Source organism: Eublepharis macularius, chromosome 3, assembly GCF_028583425.1.
Source record: "Eublepharis macularius isolate TG4126 chromosome 3, MPM_Emac_v1.0, whole genome shotgun sequence".
NCBI lineage: Eukaryota > Metazoa > Chordata > Lepidosauria > Squamata > Eublepharidae > Eublepharis > Eublepharis macularius.
Genome location: NC_072792.1, coordinates 92,617,820 through 92,636,580, shown reverse-complemented (window position 1 = coordinate 92,636,580; position 18,761 = coordinate 92,617,820). Strand labels below are relative to the sequence as shown.

Genomic DNA, 18,761 nt, shown 5'->3' with positions numbered 1-18,761 from the left:
AAAATATAAGTTCAATCTTATTTAAAAGCTATTTGATTGGTCTCTTTCTGGGTTTTTCCCCCCATGTGATTGATTCCGTTTGTTTGGTCTCTTTCTGATTAAAATAGCAAGGCTGTTCCTTTATATTACTTTGAGTAGGGGGATTTTATAGGAAATGAGGTAAGGATGCACAGACATTAATATAATTAATGGTTACTCATCCCTTCACATAGACACATACAGCTTTTTACTTGCAAAGTTGTTTAAAAATGCAAACTGTCCTTGAGTTATTCACTTTTTGAGATTAGGGTAGTCATCAGCACAAAACATAAAGAGACATTCAGCAATAAACATGATGCCCCAGCTTTTTTGTTGAGCAAAGACAATTCTAAGAAGAGAAGCTGCCAGAGCAAAACAAAGCCACCCCCCAGCTGGAGAGACCGCTGCTACTTTATATATTGATTGTGCAATGTGCTTTGTAAACAACACATACTCAGTGCCAAAGTGCTAGGAAACATTCCAAACATTAAAAGGACTGAATTGCATTTTCTCAAAATTAAAAACTTTAGCAAGGTGGTCTGCTGGCTGAACAGGATTTTGAATTGTCCTACAAATCCCTCCAGAGAAAATTGATATAAGTAGCAGCATAGAAGACTGGGGAAGGAAAGGAATCTGTAGGAACAAAAAGCCCAAATGTGACATTTTCTCTAAAATATCACAGCCTTTCCTAAAGAACCAAAACAAGGCATTTTGATTAGGCATTAGCACTAAGATGGCACTAGCACTCATGCAGCACCATTGTGGCTGTATCCCGCCTGCATATTATGCATAGGGAGCAGCAGTAGGTAATAAGGAGTGATGACCTGGCAGAAGCGCAGTGACTTGTGCCCAGGTAGTTCAAGCTGTCAGGTGAGGTGTGTGTCTGAGCAGTGGAAAAAGGGAGTGGACAGGGGAATCCACAGGGAAGGTTATGATTGAATAGTACAGTGGGAATGCTTGACTTACAATGAAATATATTTTTGAAAAGGATATCCAGTCTTTATAAATGTGTACTGTCTCTGCTTGTGAAATCTCATGCGAACACAGTTCACAAAGCATTCACTAATACAATAAAGGCACTTACTGAGGATTGTCTCGGGTAGCTCAGACAATGTAATATACTGCTATGCTATGGTAATGGAGCGTGATGAATGGAAAGAGCAGGGGATGGCAAAAGAGGAAGACCAAGAAAGAGAAGCCCTGAACCTTACAAAATTTTTGCTTCCTGAACAAGGAAGTCTGGGATATGGGTCAGCCAGAAAGAAAAGAACAAATTACTTTAGAGAAATAAGACATTTGAAGATCACAACAGAGATACAAAGGGAGGCATAAACAACCAGCTTAACCATCAGCAAAACATGACAAATTGAAAGTCATGCAATCATGCCCATTGCAAACATATAAACCTGTCCCAAGGACTGTCCTGGAAAACACAATGATTTTATCACAAGGGGCAGATCAGCAAGCTGATCATCAAAAAACCCATCCTCCTTTCCTTCTATGAATTTGAAAGTTGCCCAGTTGCAACTGTTCCAGTCACAGAAGAGCAATTGTCATCTTGTGCAAATTTGTGGCTTCAACACACTTTTGAACTGTGCTCTCTCTCTCTCTCTTGTATGGAAATGAGTGGCTCATTTATAATTGATACAGAATCTTCCTCCAAATTTTATCATAATATGAACTCTGCAGTATGATATTAAATTTGATTTTAAATATGAGCTGATGTAGCACAGAGGCTATGAGAATGAGCTGTGATCAAGGGCGATACTTTCAAACCTCATTTCTGCTATGAATTCACTAACTGGAATCAGGCAGGTCACTCCATCTCAGCCTCAGTCCTCTACCCATATCATTCTACATTGTGGGGATAGTAACATGGGCCTTCCTTACATGGCTGTTGTTACATCAAGTTAATGTATGTGAAGTGCTTTAAATTCAGAAAGTATTTTCAGTATTATCATTACAACAAATTATTTTTCTTACTTGTTCCCGGCCGTGCATCAGAAACGTCTACGAGTGGTCCAGTGGCTTGTGAGACAGACTGGTAATGTACTGTGTGAGTGACAGTCAACGATTTCTGTTTTGATGTCTCTCCAAAATCAGCATCCGTTAACAAGACTGTAGATCTATCATCTGTGGGAAAGGAAATGATAAAAGGAAAATGTCTGCTAGGGTGTCTCATTTTGTATGTCGTTCAGCACTGGGCCTTAAAAATCAGCATATGACTCTTTTTCAGATGTTGATGAACACCCAGATCTTGTTGAAAAGGGAGAAGACTTTTTTAGATGAAATACATTTTCTAAGATGTACAGATATTAAAAATCTCTTCCATAAAGATAAAAAGAAAAGCATACACATTATCCTTATTGCAATGGAGCAAACTCAAATATTAGTTTGGAGCCATATTGGTCTGTAGTAGAAGAGCAAGACTCAGGTCCAGTAGCACCTTAAAGACCAACTAGATTTCCAGAGTATGAGCTTTCAAGAGTCAAAGAGAGCTCTGACTCTTGAAAGCTCATACCCTGGAAATCTAGTTGTCTTTAAGGTGCTACTAGATCCAAGTTTAACCAAAATGTTAATAACTATGTCTAGTACTTAAAATAGCACTCAACTTTTAAAAAAAATATATTAAATGGCACCATCTCATCTGGTGACATTATTCAGAATTTTACTTTTTCCAATTCTCATAATTTATAACAGGTAGTCTCAAACACTGTCCGAGTAAGCTGCAGGAATCTTCTATAAAGGAGGGACCAATGAAGCCTCTCCTTCCTTCGCACATGTGCTCACGAGCCCATTCTTCACTTCAAACTATTTTGAAGGTGAGTGAGGCCACATGTAAAATGCAAGTTCAGTTTGGATTCCCCCCATTAAATATGTGTTTAGCACATGTGTAATCAGGCCCTCAAGACTCACTAAGGATGAAAGAGTGAAATTCATGTCCTGGTCCTGTTAACCAGAAGTGTGCTGGAAGTTCCATGCTTGGAACTTAATTACCAGAGGTACTGGGTGTGATTCAGATCAGGATCTCCCCCATGGGCCATCTTCCCAACCTCAAATAGCTCTGGGGTGTCACTACCTGAATGCTGGGGTACTTGGATGTTGTCCATCATTACACACTAGTTTTCCCAATGAAGACAAACAGCAGCTACCAGGACTGTTTTAGGTCACCAATTTGCAGGGGGGGGCAAGCTTAAGCTCCTCCTCCTGCATGCCATGCCTGGGAATTGAGCTCCAAGCAGGGAATGTGCAGCAGACATCAAACTGACTGGATCCAGGATGGACCCATGGAGGATGTAAGGAAAATATAGGAGGTAAAGAAGATAAAATGATTAGGATGAGTCTCTATTAAATCAACAGAAGAGCCATTTCCACATGACTTACCTGCCTGTGGAACATCATGCAAAAGACCCGGAAGACAGAATCTTCTCGTGTGAAATCACGCCAGGAAGACACGATTTCAAGCAAAACTCCCAGATAACAGCATCTTCCTGGTGCGATTTTGCGCGAGAAGATGCTGTCTTCTGGGTCTTTCGTGCGATGTTCCGTAGGCAGGTAAGTCATGTGGAAATGGCCAAGGTCATCCAGTGACACATAGTTTGAACAAACCATACATTTATATGCTCAGTACAATCATACAATACATCAAACTTTTCCATACATTTTTGTAGTTCTGGAAATCGTCAATAGTAGTGTAAGCCTTGAGGAATGCCTGTACTGAAACATAAGCTAAGCTAAGCTAAGCTAAACTAAGCTAACATAACATAACATAACATAACATAACATAACATAACATAACATAACATAACATAACATAACATAACATAACATAACATAACATAAATTTATTTATATTAATATCATATATTATATTGCTTTTAAATATATTTAAATATATTTAAATATATTTTCAATTTCAATGCCAATGGCGGGGTTCCTCCAAGTTTACTTGGGTGAGAAGATGATCCAAGTGCTTCTCAGCAGTTCTTGTTCATTGACAGAAGACTGTTCATATGAATGGCTATGTGTGATAACCCACTAGAGGCACATTTTTTTTGTACCCCAAAAATGTTTAGTGGGATGAATAAATTGCTCTGTCCCTGCTAAAAAGAGTTGCTACAGTTCAGGTTGGGAATAAAACATTTTGGCAACAAGCCACGTGGCAGCTTCCCAGAGGCCTGGCTGACTGCTTACCACTTCATGCTAGACAGTTTCTTATAGAAGCACTTATCAAGGCTGCAGTAGTTAAAAAGTGAATTGCATCTTTACTACAAAGTCAGAGTCCAGGGGTGATAAGTCAAGAGTAAAAGGGAAGCAGGGAATAAACCTTGGCAGAAAACAAAGCAGCAGAGAAGCAAACTAAAGAAACACCAGAACCTATGTTCATCTTTAGCTCTTACTAAAGCGAACCCTGCCTTGGGTGAGCTTGTATTAAGTGTATGTGCTGGGTGTGTGCTGGCTATTAAGAGTTCTCTGCTCACGCTAGATAAATGGGCTCAATTTTTCTAAAATCTTATCTACATAAGAGTTGCTGTCAACATTTTCAGCATTCTGGCTCTTTGACAGAGATGTGGAGGAATATTCTGGCAGCAAGGTAAACTGTGTGAAAGACACAAAACAAACAGAAGGGACAATGATGGGTCAGACTCAAAAGTCAGCTAAGGGATACATGCTGGAAGCCAACATGGCATTAAAAGTAAGAATGTTGGAATAAGACTTGAGGAGATGCACTTGGACACAAAGCTTTCTCTTTCTCAGCCTAACCTACTTTACGGGGCTGTTATGAGGACCAAAGAAAGGCAGGGTGAACCATATACACTGCACTGAACTCCCTGGAGGAAAGGTGGAATAAAAGTGGCACAGATGGAGATGGTGGCCCAAGTCTAAGGCCATTTTCACATGTCCCTAAAGGGATGATACACAACCGAACACGGGCAATGTCTCCTTTTGCAAAACGGATGTAGGCCATTTGGCTTCTGTTTTTTTGGCGCCTTCTCTGGGACCATGGAAAGTATGTTTCCAAAAAACGTGTCAAAAAAATGGAAGTCAAATGGCCCGTGTTTTGCAAACAGAAACATCTGGATTCACGAGGAGAAGCCACCAGCGTTCAGTGAGTGGGCCGTCCCTTTAAGGGCATGTGCAAATGGTCTAAGATACTCAATGATGATTAATTTCTCTGTCAGTGCTGCTGAGCCTCAGACAGGCACTGGAACTTCACTTTAGGTCTGTCCCACAACATGTTTTTCATAATTTCTTTTGAAACAGTGTGGGATGCAGTCAAGGGGAGGCAGCAGCCATGCAAGCTAGCTGATTCATAGACTGAGCCAAGCTTTAAGCTTGCTAGCCCAGTTGATTTCCTCATTCTTTCTGTGTGTTCAAACCACAGTCATTTTCTTTGCAACCTGAGCTACAGATCTCAGCCTCACCTATAATGCAGCCATTTCTTAACTTGGACAACAAGAGTGAAAACATGTCAGTATTTCATTATTAAAGCAAAACTGTAAGTGATTGGATACTTTCCATTCTTTAAATGTTAGGTGCATTTCAATTTTCTAAATATTAAAAGGGGGGAAAGGAAATCCAGGAGGTTTCTAAGCCTTTACAGATGTTTAATACATACTTAGTTTCCCCCCTAACTTATGCATTCTTTTGTATTCTGTTGTAAGGTTTACCGAATGTCATTAGTCAAGCATTCAAATACAAAGTAATCTTTAATTCCTTCTTCAGTTCAAAAAAATATTCTGTAAAAGGAGCAATACAAAGCCCCTGAACAAGACTGCTTACCAATGGTCTCCATTGTATCCCTCTCTTCAATCAGAAGCTGAGCTCTGGGAATGTCTATGTGCATTCTCAATGTCTGCTGTTGCTTGTTAAGTGTATCCGAAGTCCTTGTATTCTTACTAGGAATTTAAACCCACCCAAAAACAAACAAAAAAGGGAATACATCTATTAAAATTAACAACCAAGCAAAGAAACAAGCTAAATACTATTTCAAAAGAATTCAAGGTTATTTTAAAAACAAAAGTCTTTTATTAGAACCAACCAAAATAACACAAGAAGTTGTGCAAGCAGGAGTTCTACAGAACTCTTAATTAGGCTGGATTTTAAAAAAAAATAGAAGGTGAGGGGGGAGAGAAAATGTTTGAGCCCTAATCTTAATGGCTCTTATCTGCTTCCTGTACAGAATTCCAAGCAGATGTAACTACATTAAAAGGTGCTAGGTGGCACTGGAATCAGGTAGGTCCTTGGGCCTTCTGGAAAAGGAAGGAAGAATGGCAGTTTCCAATTGAAAATATATTTTAAAAATAGTCAATCAAATGTCTTTTTAATACTAAATCCCTTCATTAAAATGTTGAGAGCACAGAATGTGGTGTGTGTGTGCGTGAGAGGGGGTAGTCATGTTTTCTATTTTTAAGCTGGAGATTAATTTTAGTCGATGCACTAGGTAAAAAATCAGTGGAAGCCATCAGGATGCTCAAAGCGATTCTTCTTATTAGTTCTTTCACACACACAAACAATTAATTTAACGCCAGGAAGATTAGAAAAATAAAAGATGAGCACAATGAGGGACCTCCCTTAAGATTGCGTTTGAAGGCCCCCTTGCAGAGGCAATTTATAAAGTTGTTAGTTCTCCGTCTCTGCTTCCATTTCTCAAAGACAGAACAAATGAATCCTTCAGCTAGCATGGAGAGAAGGCTGCTACTGTGGCATTGTATGCTCATGATGATGCCTTAGTATTGACAAATATTGATCAGTCTAGAAACTGGATATTTTATGAGTGACTGCTTATTCAAGCTTTTATACACTTAGCAATAATTTCATTATAATCTGTTTTTTGTTTGGTGGACTCTAAAATGGCAAAAAATTAGCAATCCAGTCACCTTTCCTGTGCTAACTCCTTGCAATTGATGTAGCATTTTGGCAGAAGAAACTGACATCAGAAACAATTAGTATGCTATCACTGAAGCTATTATATTCTCATTTTAAAATTTGTGTATTGGAAAATTACACTTGAGATGAGCTATGAATCACAAGTTTGTGTGAGTATGTAAGTACTAAAATTTATAGCAAATTCATATCAGATACAGAGCACAAGGTATATTATCTCCATAATGTTTTAGGACTGTTCATGCTGGTAAAAATCACTTGTACAGATAAAATTCAAGATGAGGGTGTAGGAAGAACTTTTGACAATGTTGCCAAGATTTACATTATAGAGTTACCACTGAACTAACAGGCAATGTAATCATAGGACTGTGGTTCCCAATATTTATTTTCTACTTGAAGGATAAGTTGGGAATCATTCAGCGGTTGTCCTGGTTATATCTTTGATCATGACCTTTGTTCCACCAACTCTACCACCCCAATGCTACCTAAAGGCCTCCTGCCCTCTCATATGATGCTGTCCATTATGCAAAGAACTCTCTCGATATAGATTCCTTTAAATCTTTCCACAAGCTCCATCTTTCTCACAAGACCTTTAGATCAGCTCCTTAATCTTTATCCCCCAGTTTAATACTGCAACCCAGTCCTCTAGAGGAGTTAGCCATGTCAGTCTGTAGTAGCAAAATCAAAAAGAGTCCAGTAACACCTTTAAGACTAACCAACTTTACTGTAGCATAAGCTTTCGAGAAACACAGTTCTCTTCTCTCTGACGCATGTGACGAAGAGAACTGTGTTTCTTGAAAGCTTATGCTACAGTAAAGTTGGTTAGTCTTAAAGGTGCTACTGGACTCTTTTCGATTTTACCCAGTCCTAACATTCACTGGATAGGATAGCATTGCTGCCAGACCCCAATGAAGCCATTCTAATAAATAAAAAAGACACTAGCATTCATGCGCCTGCTAGAAGTTACTGCAAACATAACTGTGGCACTGGTAGGAATGATACTTAGGGGTGCCAACCCTGTGTTGGGAAATTCCTGGAGATTTGGGAGGTGGAACCTAGGGATGGCAGGATTTGAGGAGGGGAAGAAATTCAGCCAGGTATAATGCCATAGAGTATACCCTCCAACACAGCTATTTTCTCCAGGGGAACAGATTTCTGTAGGCTGGAGTTCAGTTGTAATTTCAGGAAATCTCAAGGCCCTACCTGGAAGTTGGCAAACCTACCATAAACTAGGTATACTCTTAGCCCCACATCTATGGATGGATAAGCATGTGGTGGTGGTGGCCAGGAGTGCCTTTTGCCAACTTTAAGTAACTGGTGGCTAACCAGTCAAAGCTCCCCATGAAGACAGCAGAGTGCTTGCTCTCTCTCTCTCTCTCTCTCTCTCTCTGAAACACACGTTTCCCTCCTCTGTCCCCTACAGCGATGGGAAACTGTGTACTTGTTAAACAATCCTCCCTTATTTAGCCTTATCCCTGACTCAGAGGACACATTAACTTTCTGTTGCTGACAAGCTACTAAATGCAGCTAAGCTCCACCATGCACCCCCTGAAGACAAAGGGCAGTACATCCACCTCAGTTGATTGAACACCCAGCAAGGATATTCCACCTACATGTGCTGCTAGGTTTTTCTGCAAGATCAGAGCTAGAGTATGAGGGACAGAATAAACAGAATTGGGAAAGAGAGTTCTACAGCAGCATCCTAAGGAGGATGGGAAAATATTGTGTTGGTGATGGGGCCATCCAGAGCACTACCAGTCAGAGTGGGCAGCTAGCCTGAGACAAACAGATTAAAAACCAGCAACTTCTCTCACTCCACTTAGCAACCCCTAATGAGCATCTAATCACAGGACATAAATGCTGCAGCTGCTGTTATAATGATTCGTTACTATCCCCGAGTCTTTCTTTTCTTTCCATAGGCAACCAGGCAGCCGTTCTGCATGCACAGAAGGAAGGTGACCCCCCACCCCCATCTTGTGCCAGAAAGACCCTAGTCACAGCAACTACTCATAGGTCAGCTGCCCTGACCTATGAGTTGGTGAACATAGGCAACCAGGCAGCCGTTCTGCATGCACAGAAGGAAGGTGACTCCCCCCTCCATCTTGTGCCAGAAAGACCCTAGCAAGAACTAGAGTCACAGCAACTACTCATAGGTCAGCTGTCCTTATGTAGGGGTCACCTTAAAAAAAAACTCCCTGGGCCCCAGTGCCACTATGAATTGCTTGACAGCACAAGTATCATACCCATCAGAGGCAGTGATGGTAAAAGCTACACCTCTTACTCCTCTACTTGTGCTGTAAATATCAGAGACTGCATGTTGAAATGTTATAAAACTCAAAATCTGGCAATTCTGTTCTTCTGCAACGCTGTTAGAACTCACTCCACAATTGTTTAATAAACCTGTTAATTGTTTCAGCTGTACTCCTGTTCTCATCATGAGAATGACCTCATGTGACTTACCTCAGGAGTCTTCATAATGGGACACACAATGGGATAGGAGAAGGTGTAACATGACATCTTACCAGGGTTGGGCTCTCATAGTGCCCGTGCCCTTGCTACTGAAATATCAGTGAACTGGAAGGTACAATACCCAGTTGCTGCTTCAGAACTTCTAAACAAATGCTAAATGGAATATTTTCCAAAGAAGTTGCTGTGCAATTTGGAGAGGGCCCAGCCCTGTTCTCAGGAACACTCCTTTGCCTTATCAGCAATCTAGCACATTCTACAAATTATACTTACCTCATAAGCATCTCAGCCAGACTCTTTGCATCTAGAAGAAAAAAGGAAAAACATTAGCAATACATAAACAGCTTATAAAACATAAATGTAAGTTAAAAACCAAACAGCTTTATGCTATTTATTAAAGATTAATTTTTCTGAGGTCAGTAATCATGGCTTTATATTAATAATACATTTTTACCTTAAATAAAGTACAACACTTTGGCTGTTTTCTGAGGAGCTGTACAGCCCTCTACAGAAAAGAGGGAAGGCTCTTGAGGCATTAGGTATAAATGATCCTGGATAGCCCAGGAATTGGCAAAGCCAATCTCATCAGATCTCAGAAACTTAGCATGGTTGACTTTGGTTAGTCATTGAATGGGAGACCTCTTAAGAAGACCAGGATTGTTATGCTGAAGTAGGCAGGAGTAAATCACTGCTGTTAATTTCTTGCCTTGAAAACCCCAGTAGGAGTTGCCATAAGTCAGCTATAACTTGATGGCACTCTCCATCACCAAATAGTGGTTACTTTCTCACAGCCTTAACTATATCTACAATTGCTACAGAAGAAGTGAAGGAATTCCAACAGCACGTAATGGGAATCTACTTTTTAAAAAAAATGTGCTTGGCACATACAATGCTATGTGCCCCTAAAAGAGCTCTTTAGAGTCCAACCTATATCATTTTCCTTTATTTACTTGTGCGCACATGAACTATTTTTTAAAGAAAAAGGGCATGTACTTGAGAAGAAGAGGTCCTGTGGTGAAGAAAAGTGCTTCTATTGCTTAAAAAAATTACCACCAGTCAATCTTGGATGTCCAACTGCTCTGGACCAGGTGCTGCCATTGTTTGTATGGAGCATGGCATTCTGATCCTTGGCTACTAATGCTAGATAGCAGAGGTGCACCTAAAGGGTCACTATAAACGCCTAGGATGCATAACATCAGCAAATCAACATAACATTTATGAGAGTAAATAACAAAGAGAAACAATGAAAAATAAGTAAAAAATATACAGACTCCATGAACAATCTCATGGCAACATAGCAGCGTGCCTGTGAAATTGAGTAGAACTACTCTGACAAGAAAACATATTCTAGTTCCAGTCCTTTACATAATGGCTTTATTTATCACACATCAATTGATGAATTTATCTCTATCTGTTGTTATTTGTAAAATCATAGACACTTTTTGAAAAATGCATACAATTCCATATGTATCCCCCACCCCAAGTCAGAAAATTGGAATACAGTAAAGAAATTATTTTAGTTCTATTTAAAATAACAGCAGTGTAAAGCTGGGTATTTCAACATCGATTTTTTTTTATTATCTTGAAAAATTAGGGGTCACAAACAAGAAGTGTTCAGAGTTTAAAAAGGGCTTCAGAAATGGCTGTAGTCTGCATATTTGACTGATGGCTGCATGCTTAGGTTTAAATGAAATCTTAGCTATTTCATCATCTTAGTACAATATTACAAATCTCTGAAAATCTTAAATACTATGATGTCATGAATGATATCAATGGGCTGTTTGACCTTTTTGCTATTCCTTGGTAGAAGTTATGAAATAATTTCACAACTGAACATGCTGAAAATCTTCCACCACTTCCCAGAATTCATTTTCTTCTGATTTTAAACAACTTTATGAAGCCATAATTTTATATCATCTCCCACACAGCAATATCTGAATGCCCTTCTTACCTGCTCACTGTATGACAAGCATCATTCCTCAGTCTTGCCCTCTTGATTTTCAATTATCTTGGACTAATTTGATTACTAATGTAGTGGCCTCAGCCTCCCAAAGGATCCTAACCAAATTGGTGTTGTTCATTTCCTGGTAAGAATGCAGTTTCTACAATTTATTCTCCTACCTTTAAGGTCCACTTTGTATCCTCTCCAAACAGCATGGAAACAGTTTCTGCCTAGTTCATGCCCATTCTGCAAGGTCATGCATGATTAATATGAACCATAGGTCCATATGAACATACCCTAGTCATCTTTGGAGGCTCTGCTTGGGTGCCTTGCTCTCTGAGGCTAGATAGGGGACAACCCAATAAAGGGCCTCCATGGCTGTGGCACCCAAAAACTTAGAACTCCTTCCTAGGGAGATTCCGCTGTCTCCGTCTATGACAATGGTCATCTTCCAGCAGATGAAGACTTTTTTGTTCCGTTTGGCTTCCCTCTACTAGCTGTTATTTTCCCTCCTCCCGGGTTGTTGTCATGTGTGTTTATGTTCTATTGAATATTTTACATACACACTTGTATTTCAAATGTTGTTTTAATGTCTTGATGTTTTAATGTCTTAATGTCCACCACCTTGGAGACCCTATTTGAGTGGAAAGGAAGCACAGAAATGTTTTAAGTAAATAAATAATGTGTCCATGTGAGTGGGGTTAATAATGAGGATTTCCCCCCCTACCTGATGGGTAATTGCTAAATACAGGGGGGGGAGGGGAAGCATGTGACTGCCCATGTGATTATTTTATTTACTTTTATTTCTACAGCATGGGTTTCACCATTCTGAAGTAGCTCCTATGCTTCTGAAAGTGCACATTATCCTAATATTAGCACAGACGTATCACAGAAACAGCACTCTGTCCACTACCACCAATAACACTTAAAAAATGGCTTTCTGCATTCATGGCCTTCTATCATATGGAGGGCTGGCATATTCCTAAGACTCTTTCTGACAGCCAATGCTGCTGATCTGGCTCAGTCTATGCAACAAGCATTGCAGTTGGGTGGTGGAGACTTTATCACTGAGATGCTATTGCCATTGGATCCCAATTTTCCTTGCATTGTAGTGGAAGTGGATGATAGAGATGGTTTCAAATTTCTTATTACAGCTTTTTGAATTGCCAATCCTTGTTTTGATCTCACTTCCTTTTTATGAATCAAACTTGATATTCTTTATTTTTACACCATTTCCCCACAAAACAAGCACATTTTCCACATTACCAGTGCAATCCCATACAGAGATACCCCAGTCTAAGCCCATTGAAGTCAATGGGTTTAGACTGAAGTAACTCAGTTTAGGATTGCACCGTGTTTGTGCCACATATTGTACATATAACTACAATATACATTTTGCATAAAAATATACATGTGTACACAACACAAATGTGCAAAACTAACAGTGAAAAGTAAAGAATCAAAATCACTGACAAAATAAAACAATTGTCACCTATGTGCTACGTGCAGTCTGAGGGTTCAGCAAATAACACACAGACACCATCTCTTGGTTGGAATGGCCACAACTTTATTGATTACAGCTAGATGGAGCATTGGCCATGTATACGGGCAACGGATCCCATTGGCATCGGCAGGCCCACGTGCTGTCTGATGCATCACTCACCAGCCCACTTTGCTGGTCTGCTACATTCACCAGCCTTCTTTTTTTCCCCCATTTTTTTATTTTTTAAAACAACCAACCAACCAAAAACAGTATACAGAAGTAAAATAGAACAACAACAAAGTCTTAGTGAACTATATACAATTATATGCATAGATGTGAAATTTGTGAAATGCTTTAGTTTTTATACAGGAATAAGGAAATTAGATAATAAACGTCATGCCAATAGAGTTAAAACAAAGACAACTAGCATTTTTTTCCAATTATTTGATAGTCGTTGCTTCAAATCTGAGTAACAAAAAGTAAATGCTTAGGTGGAGAGTGATTTGTATTGGAAATGAATTCAATGAATGGTAACCATTTTGCAATAAAATCAGTTTCTTTCAAATAGTGTTCATTCTGGTATAATTCGTCATGTATTTTTTCTTGTATATAGTGGTCCCATATTTTTTCTAACCATTTTTTCTGCTGTGGGAACCGTCTTTGATTTCCAATGTAAAGCTAGCAAGTTCTTAGCTACAACCAAAAGGTTGCTAATTAGATCTTTTCTTGTTTGTGGAATTTCAAAAGTATCCCATACATTCAAGAATATGATCTTTAGATCAAGTGGGATTTTGTAGCCCGTTATTTCTTTTATATAACATAATATATCATTCCAAAAAGGTTCTATTCGGGGGCATTCCCACCAGCAATGTTTAAATGTTCCTATATTTCCACACTCTTTCCAGCAGAGCGGAGGATTTGTTTTAGTTATTAGTGAGAGTTTTCTTGGTGTTATGTGCCATCTGTGAATGATTTTGTAATTTTGGATTTGGGAGGTAACTGTCTTCGGTTTTAGAATGTTTGCAGTCCATATTTCTCTCCATTGTTCAGGTGTTAGCTCTATGTTGCAATCTAAGTGCCAATTTGTTTGGCATTTTAGAGTTTTAATTTGGTTGAGAGATAAAAGGATGTTGTATAGTTTAGAAATTAATCCCTTTTGTTTGAGTGATTTGGTATCAAGTAGGAGTTCAAAATCGGTTGCGTTCTTTTTAAGTAATTCTTGTATTTTTATTTGTTGTAGCATGTTTGAGAGTTGAAAATAGGCAAACCAGTGAATCTTGTGTTTTATTTTTTGTTCTAATTCTATTTTGTTTATGATTCCCTTTTTTGTTGTTATATCAATTATGCGGATCATATTTGCTTGGAGCCATATATTTTTAAAGGCTTTAATTTGCCCTGGAGGGAACCAATGCTGTTCTATAAAAGAAGAGAATCTTGAGAATTGTGGTATAAGTTTGAATCTTGTACGATCCCAGGTATTGATTATTGATTCTAGAAAAGGGTTATTTATTTTGTGGGGTCGATCTTTTTTTGTGTTCCAAAACATATTTTGTATATTGCAATGTTTAAGTTCTGACTCCAAGATTGCGATCCAGTCAGTCTTATTAGCTGTAATTAAAATTTGTAACGTATTGAATAGTCTGGTGGCTGTCTGATAGAGTTCTAGATCAGGGTATTTAAAGCCCCCTTGCTGTTTTTTTAGCTTAAGAGTTTTAAAGGCTATTCTTGGATGTTTCTTCCCCCATAAGAATTGGTTTAATAATTGTTGCCATGATTTAATTTTCTTTTGTGGAATTGTTAACGGTATTGCCCTAAAAAAAAAGAGTAATTTTGGAAGTACAAATGACTTAATTAGGTGGTATCATTCTAACCATGAGGGAGTAATCCTTCCCCATTTATGTAGATCTGCTTTAATTTGGTTGATTGTTTTGATGTGGTTTAGTTCCATCAATTGGTTAAGGTTATTAGGGATGGTTATGCCTAAATATGACATTTGCTTATGGTTCCAGTGGTATTGACTAGATTGTTTGATATGTGTAACAGTGTTTGCATGGAGAAATATTGGAAAGAGCTGTGACTTGGATTGATTGACTGTAAGGCCCGAAATTGAGCCGAATTCCAGTAGTTTATTTTGGAGTGGGTATAGAGAATCTATGGGATTTGTAATATATACAACCATGTCATTGGCAAAAAGGCTTAATTTATATTGATTGTTCTCTATGTTAATTCCTTGTATTTTGGGGTCTTCCCTAATAGCTATAGCTAACAGTTCGATAGCCAACGCAAATAAGATTGGTGAGAGAGGACACCCTTGTCTCGTGCCTCTTTGGATTAATATTTTGTGGGATAGATGATTGTTAATTGTTATTTGGGCAGTTGCTTGTGAGTATATAGCATTTATTATTTTGAGGAATGTCTCTCCAAATCCCATGCAGTGTAAAACTTGTTTTAAGTACGATATTTCTAAAGAATCGAACGCTTTCTCTATGTCCAAAGATAGAAATATTGATTCTAATTGTTTTTTTTTTGACTGTGTGAAATTAAGTTGAGTGTCTTATAGATGTTATTAGTTAAATCTCTGTTTGGAATGAAACCTGATTGATCTTGGTGTATGTAATGTGTAATAAATGAATTCAACCTTTTAGTTAGTATAGCTGTGAAAATTTTATAATCTTGATTTAGTAATGAAATAGGTCTGTAAGAAGTTGTTTTAGTTGAGTCTTTACCTGGTTTAGGGATTACTATGATCATTGCAGTGAGCCATGATGGGGGTATTTGTCCGGTATTTAAAACTGTGTTGCAAGCATGCATTAGTGGAGTAGCAATTAGTGTGGCAAACTTTTTATAAAATTCTGATGGGTAGCCATCAGGTCCTGGAGTTTTGTTATTTTTGAGTGATTTAATAACATCAAGTATTTCTTGATGTGTGATGGGGCTGTTTAAGAGTAAACGGTGTTCGTCATCCAATTGTTTTAAATTCTTAAGTGATTTTAAGAAATGTGTAATTTTCTCTTCATTGGTATTTTAGATGAATAAAGTTGTTTATAATAATTGACAAAAGTATCAAGAATTTCTTTTGTTTTGAATTGTAGTTTCCCATTTTTATCATATATCTGTTTAATGATATTGGATGATTTTTTTTTTATTTTATATGATAGTAACCTCAATGATTTCAGATTGTTATACCAGTAGTTTTGCTTAACATATTGGAGATTTTTCAAAATTTTGTTCGTTTCTAAGGTTTCTAATAATTTACGCTGAATCAATAACTTTTTATATGTCTGTTTGCTACCAGTTTTTTTTGTGCTCGAGTTCTAGTGCTTTGATGTTTTCTATTAATTCCTGTCTCATGACATTTCTCTTCTTATTTAGTTGTGATGATAAAGAAATGATATGGCCCCTAGTAACTGCTTTAATTGTATCCCACACGATGCATGAATTAACATAATCTGTTGCGTTTTCTTTTATAACCAGCTCAATGTTGTTGCTAATTTCTTTGATAGCATTTTGGTTGTTAATGAGTAATTTATTGAATGACCAATGCCTTTGTTTCAATGTGTCTTGGGTGGCCATCAGTGTACAACTAGTCCAGGTATGGTCTGACATGGTGATATTACCTATTTCAGAGGAAAGTAGCCTATTTATTGCTGTATTGGAAATTAGAATGTAATCTATTCTAGTATAGATGTTATATTTAGATGAATAGTATGTGAAATCTTTTTCTATACCATGTAAATGTCTCCATACGTCTATTAGAAAGTTATTGTCTAGAAGCTTTGCTAAATTAGTATTTGAAGTTTCTTTTTTACATTTTTTGTTTTTAGGTTTGGGTCTGTCTAATTTTGGGTTTACTATGTAGTTCAGGTCTCCTCCCAAGATCAGTTCACCTTCCTGAAAAGAAGTCAATTTGTTTAAACTGTCTTCCAAGAACGCAATTTGATTTGAATTTGGGGCGTAAATTGAAGCTAGGGTGTAAGTTTGTGATCCTATTTTGCCCTTTACAAAAATAAATCTCCCTTTGGGATCACTTAATGTGCTTTGATGTTGAAAAGAAATGGTTCTCGAGATTAGGATAGCTACTCCCCTCGCCTTAGAAGTGCCTTTTGCATGGTATTGAAGGTGTATCCAGCTTGCTTTTAGATTTTGACTATTTATGGGGTGGAGATGTTTCTCTTGAAGAAAGATGATGTCTGACCTTGTTTTAGCTAAGTTTGCCAAAATGCGTTTTCTTTTAATGGGGTTACCTAGACCACGAACATTAAAAGAGGTGATTTTAATATTTGATGACATATTGAATCTAATGAATTGTGCAGATGAATTCCCCCCCCCCTTTTTAAAATGTATTTTAATTAATTATTTGGTAATAGCACTATCTCAAGGTGGATTGATAAAATCGAGAATAAGGGTTTAATTAATTGATGATGTGGTATTTCTCCCCCCAATCAATTTTCTTCCAATTATGGCAATTAATTTATAGGTGGTAGTTTTGTACTGTTTGGTAGGATTCAATTTATAGAAGAACTTGCTAGCTTTATATGAAGGATCTTTAGCAGCTAAGATGAATTGTGGATACTTAGTATTAAAGGTTTTAATAGATTAGTAAATTCCTGTTCACTTGAAAAGTTTTATTTTGACTTGTTAAGCTTGGTGTATATACTTTCCCTTCTAACCTTGTCTGAAGAGATCACAGATTGCTGCAGTAGTAACTATATCAATAGGATCTATAAATAATCTTTAGAGTGTTCTTTGGTACAGGTATCAAGTAAATTTAAACAAGTAAAAGTTAAATGACTTTCTGTGTTTATAACTTATGGAGATTTTTATTAACTTGAACAATGAATTCAGCTTTATATAACTTAGCAGTTACCCTTGAATGTTTCTAAGCTTTGCCTCTTTTTCTCTTTTCTCTCTTTTGTTTATTTTAAGACAAAAATAGGCCAAAATAAAATAAGAGAAATGATTCTATTAGTGACGTGTTTTATTCACACTTCAAATAGTTATTGAAAATAAATTGCTTGATTTCCTTTCCACTGACCTCTTACCCTTTTCTTTCCCTCTTTTTTGCAGTGTTGTAGTTTCACACTAAGTAGTTTGAATGTAATATAGAAGGATTTATTTGATTTTCCCTAGCTGTCCACTCCTTTTCTCTAACTCCTTACCCTGTTCTATTTTCTTATATCCTTTGTTTAGATAAATCAACATTTCGTTTAATTTCCCCCCTTTCCCCCCTCCTTTCCCACCTCTCTTTTCCTTTCTATTCCCTCCTCCTCCCTAACCCACCCAACTTTGCCCTTTAAGTCTGAATTAGCAATACAAATGAGCTTTGGAAATTTCTCCCCCTCCCTTGATGTTTCCCTTTCCCCTTTCCCTAGTTATCTTATCTTTCCCTCCCACGGAACTCTTGGTTGATTAGCTCTAAGATCACAATAATGGGAGATCTATTTCAAATCCTTTCCCTCCCACAAATCCCCTGGCCAGTTGTTACAAACTGCACAAAAATAATAGATTTGTTCCCCAAAGCCCTTTTAGCTAGTGTGTTCTATTCACACACTAGTTTGGTATATACCAAAACTTACCGGGCTTAACTAAAAAAGGAGTTACATTGAAAGGACCGAACTCCCCCCTCCCTTTCTTACCCCGTTTTGAATCTTCAATAAAGAGTATTATGATAACGCTTCCCTTACATTTTAGCATTGTGGCTAAGTGTCTAAATCAATTGTCTCTTATTGGAATTTTACTTCCCTTCTGAGGGGATGAAGATGTTGACTGAGAAAATTTTCTTTTTTGACTTGGTTTGCTTGTTTCCATCGGTTCTTCTAGGTTCAGTTCATTTAACATTGATGCTGCAGAGTCGTAGTCCGAAGCAATAAGACGATGTCCTTTGTGATAGACCAGTAGTTTCGTGTAATTCCACCATTTGTATTGTACTTTCGCTCTCCTCAAAGTCTTGGTTGTGGGTTTAAG

The 18,761-nt window shown here is 37.8% G+C and overlaps 1 protein-coding gene across 1 annotated transcript in view; it reads right to left on the bottom strand.

Annotated features, from left to right (window-relative positions):
- The window catches only part of DSCAM (DS cell adhesion molecule), a 540,743-nt gene that overhangs the window by 50,567 nt on the left and 471,415 nt on the right, over nt 1-18,761 (bottom strand). The window contains exons 26-28 of the mRNA XM_054973688.1: nt 9,646-9,676; nt 5,803-5,918; nt 2,002-2,151 (exon numbers count right to left, since the gene is read on the bottom strand). Of these exons, the coding sequence (XP_054829663.1) occupies nt 2,002-2,151; nt 5,803-5,918; nt 9,646-9,676 (297 nt within the window). The remainder of the gene's footprint in view (nt 1-2,001; nt 2,152-5,802; nt 5,919-9,645; nt 9,677-18,761) is intronic.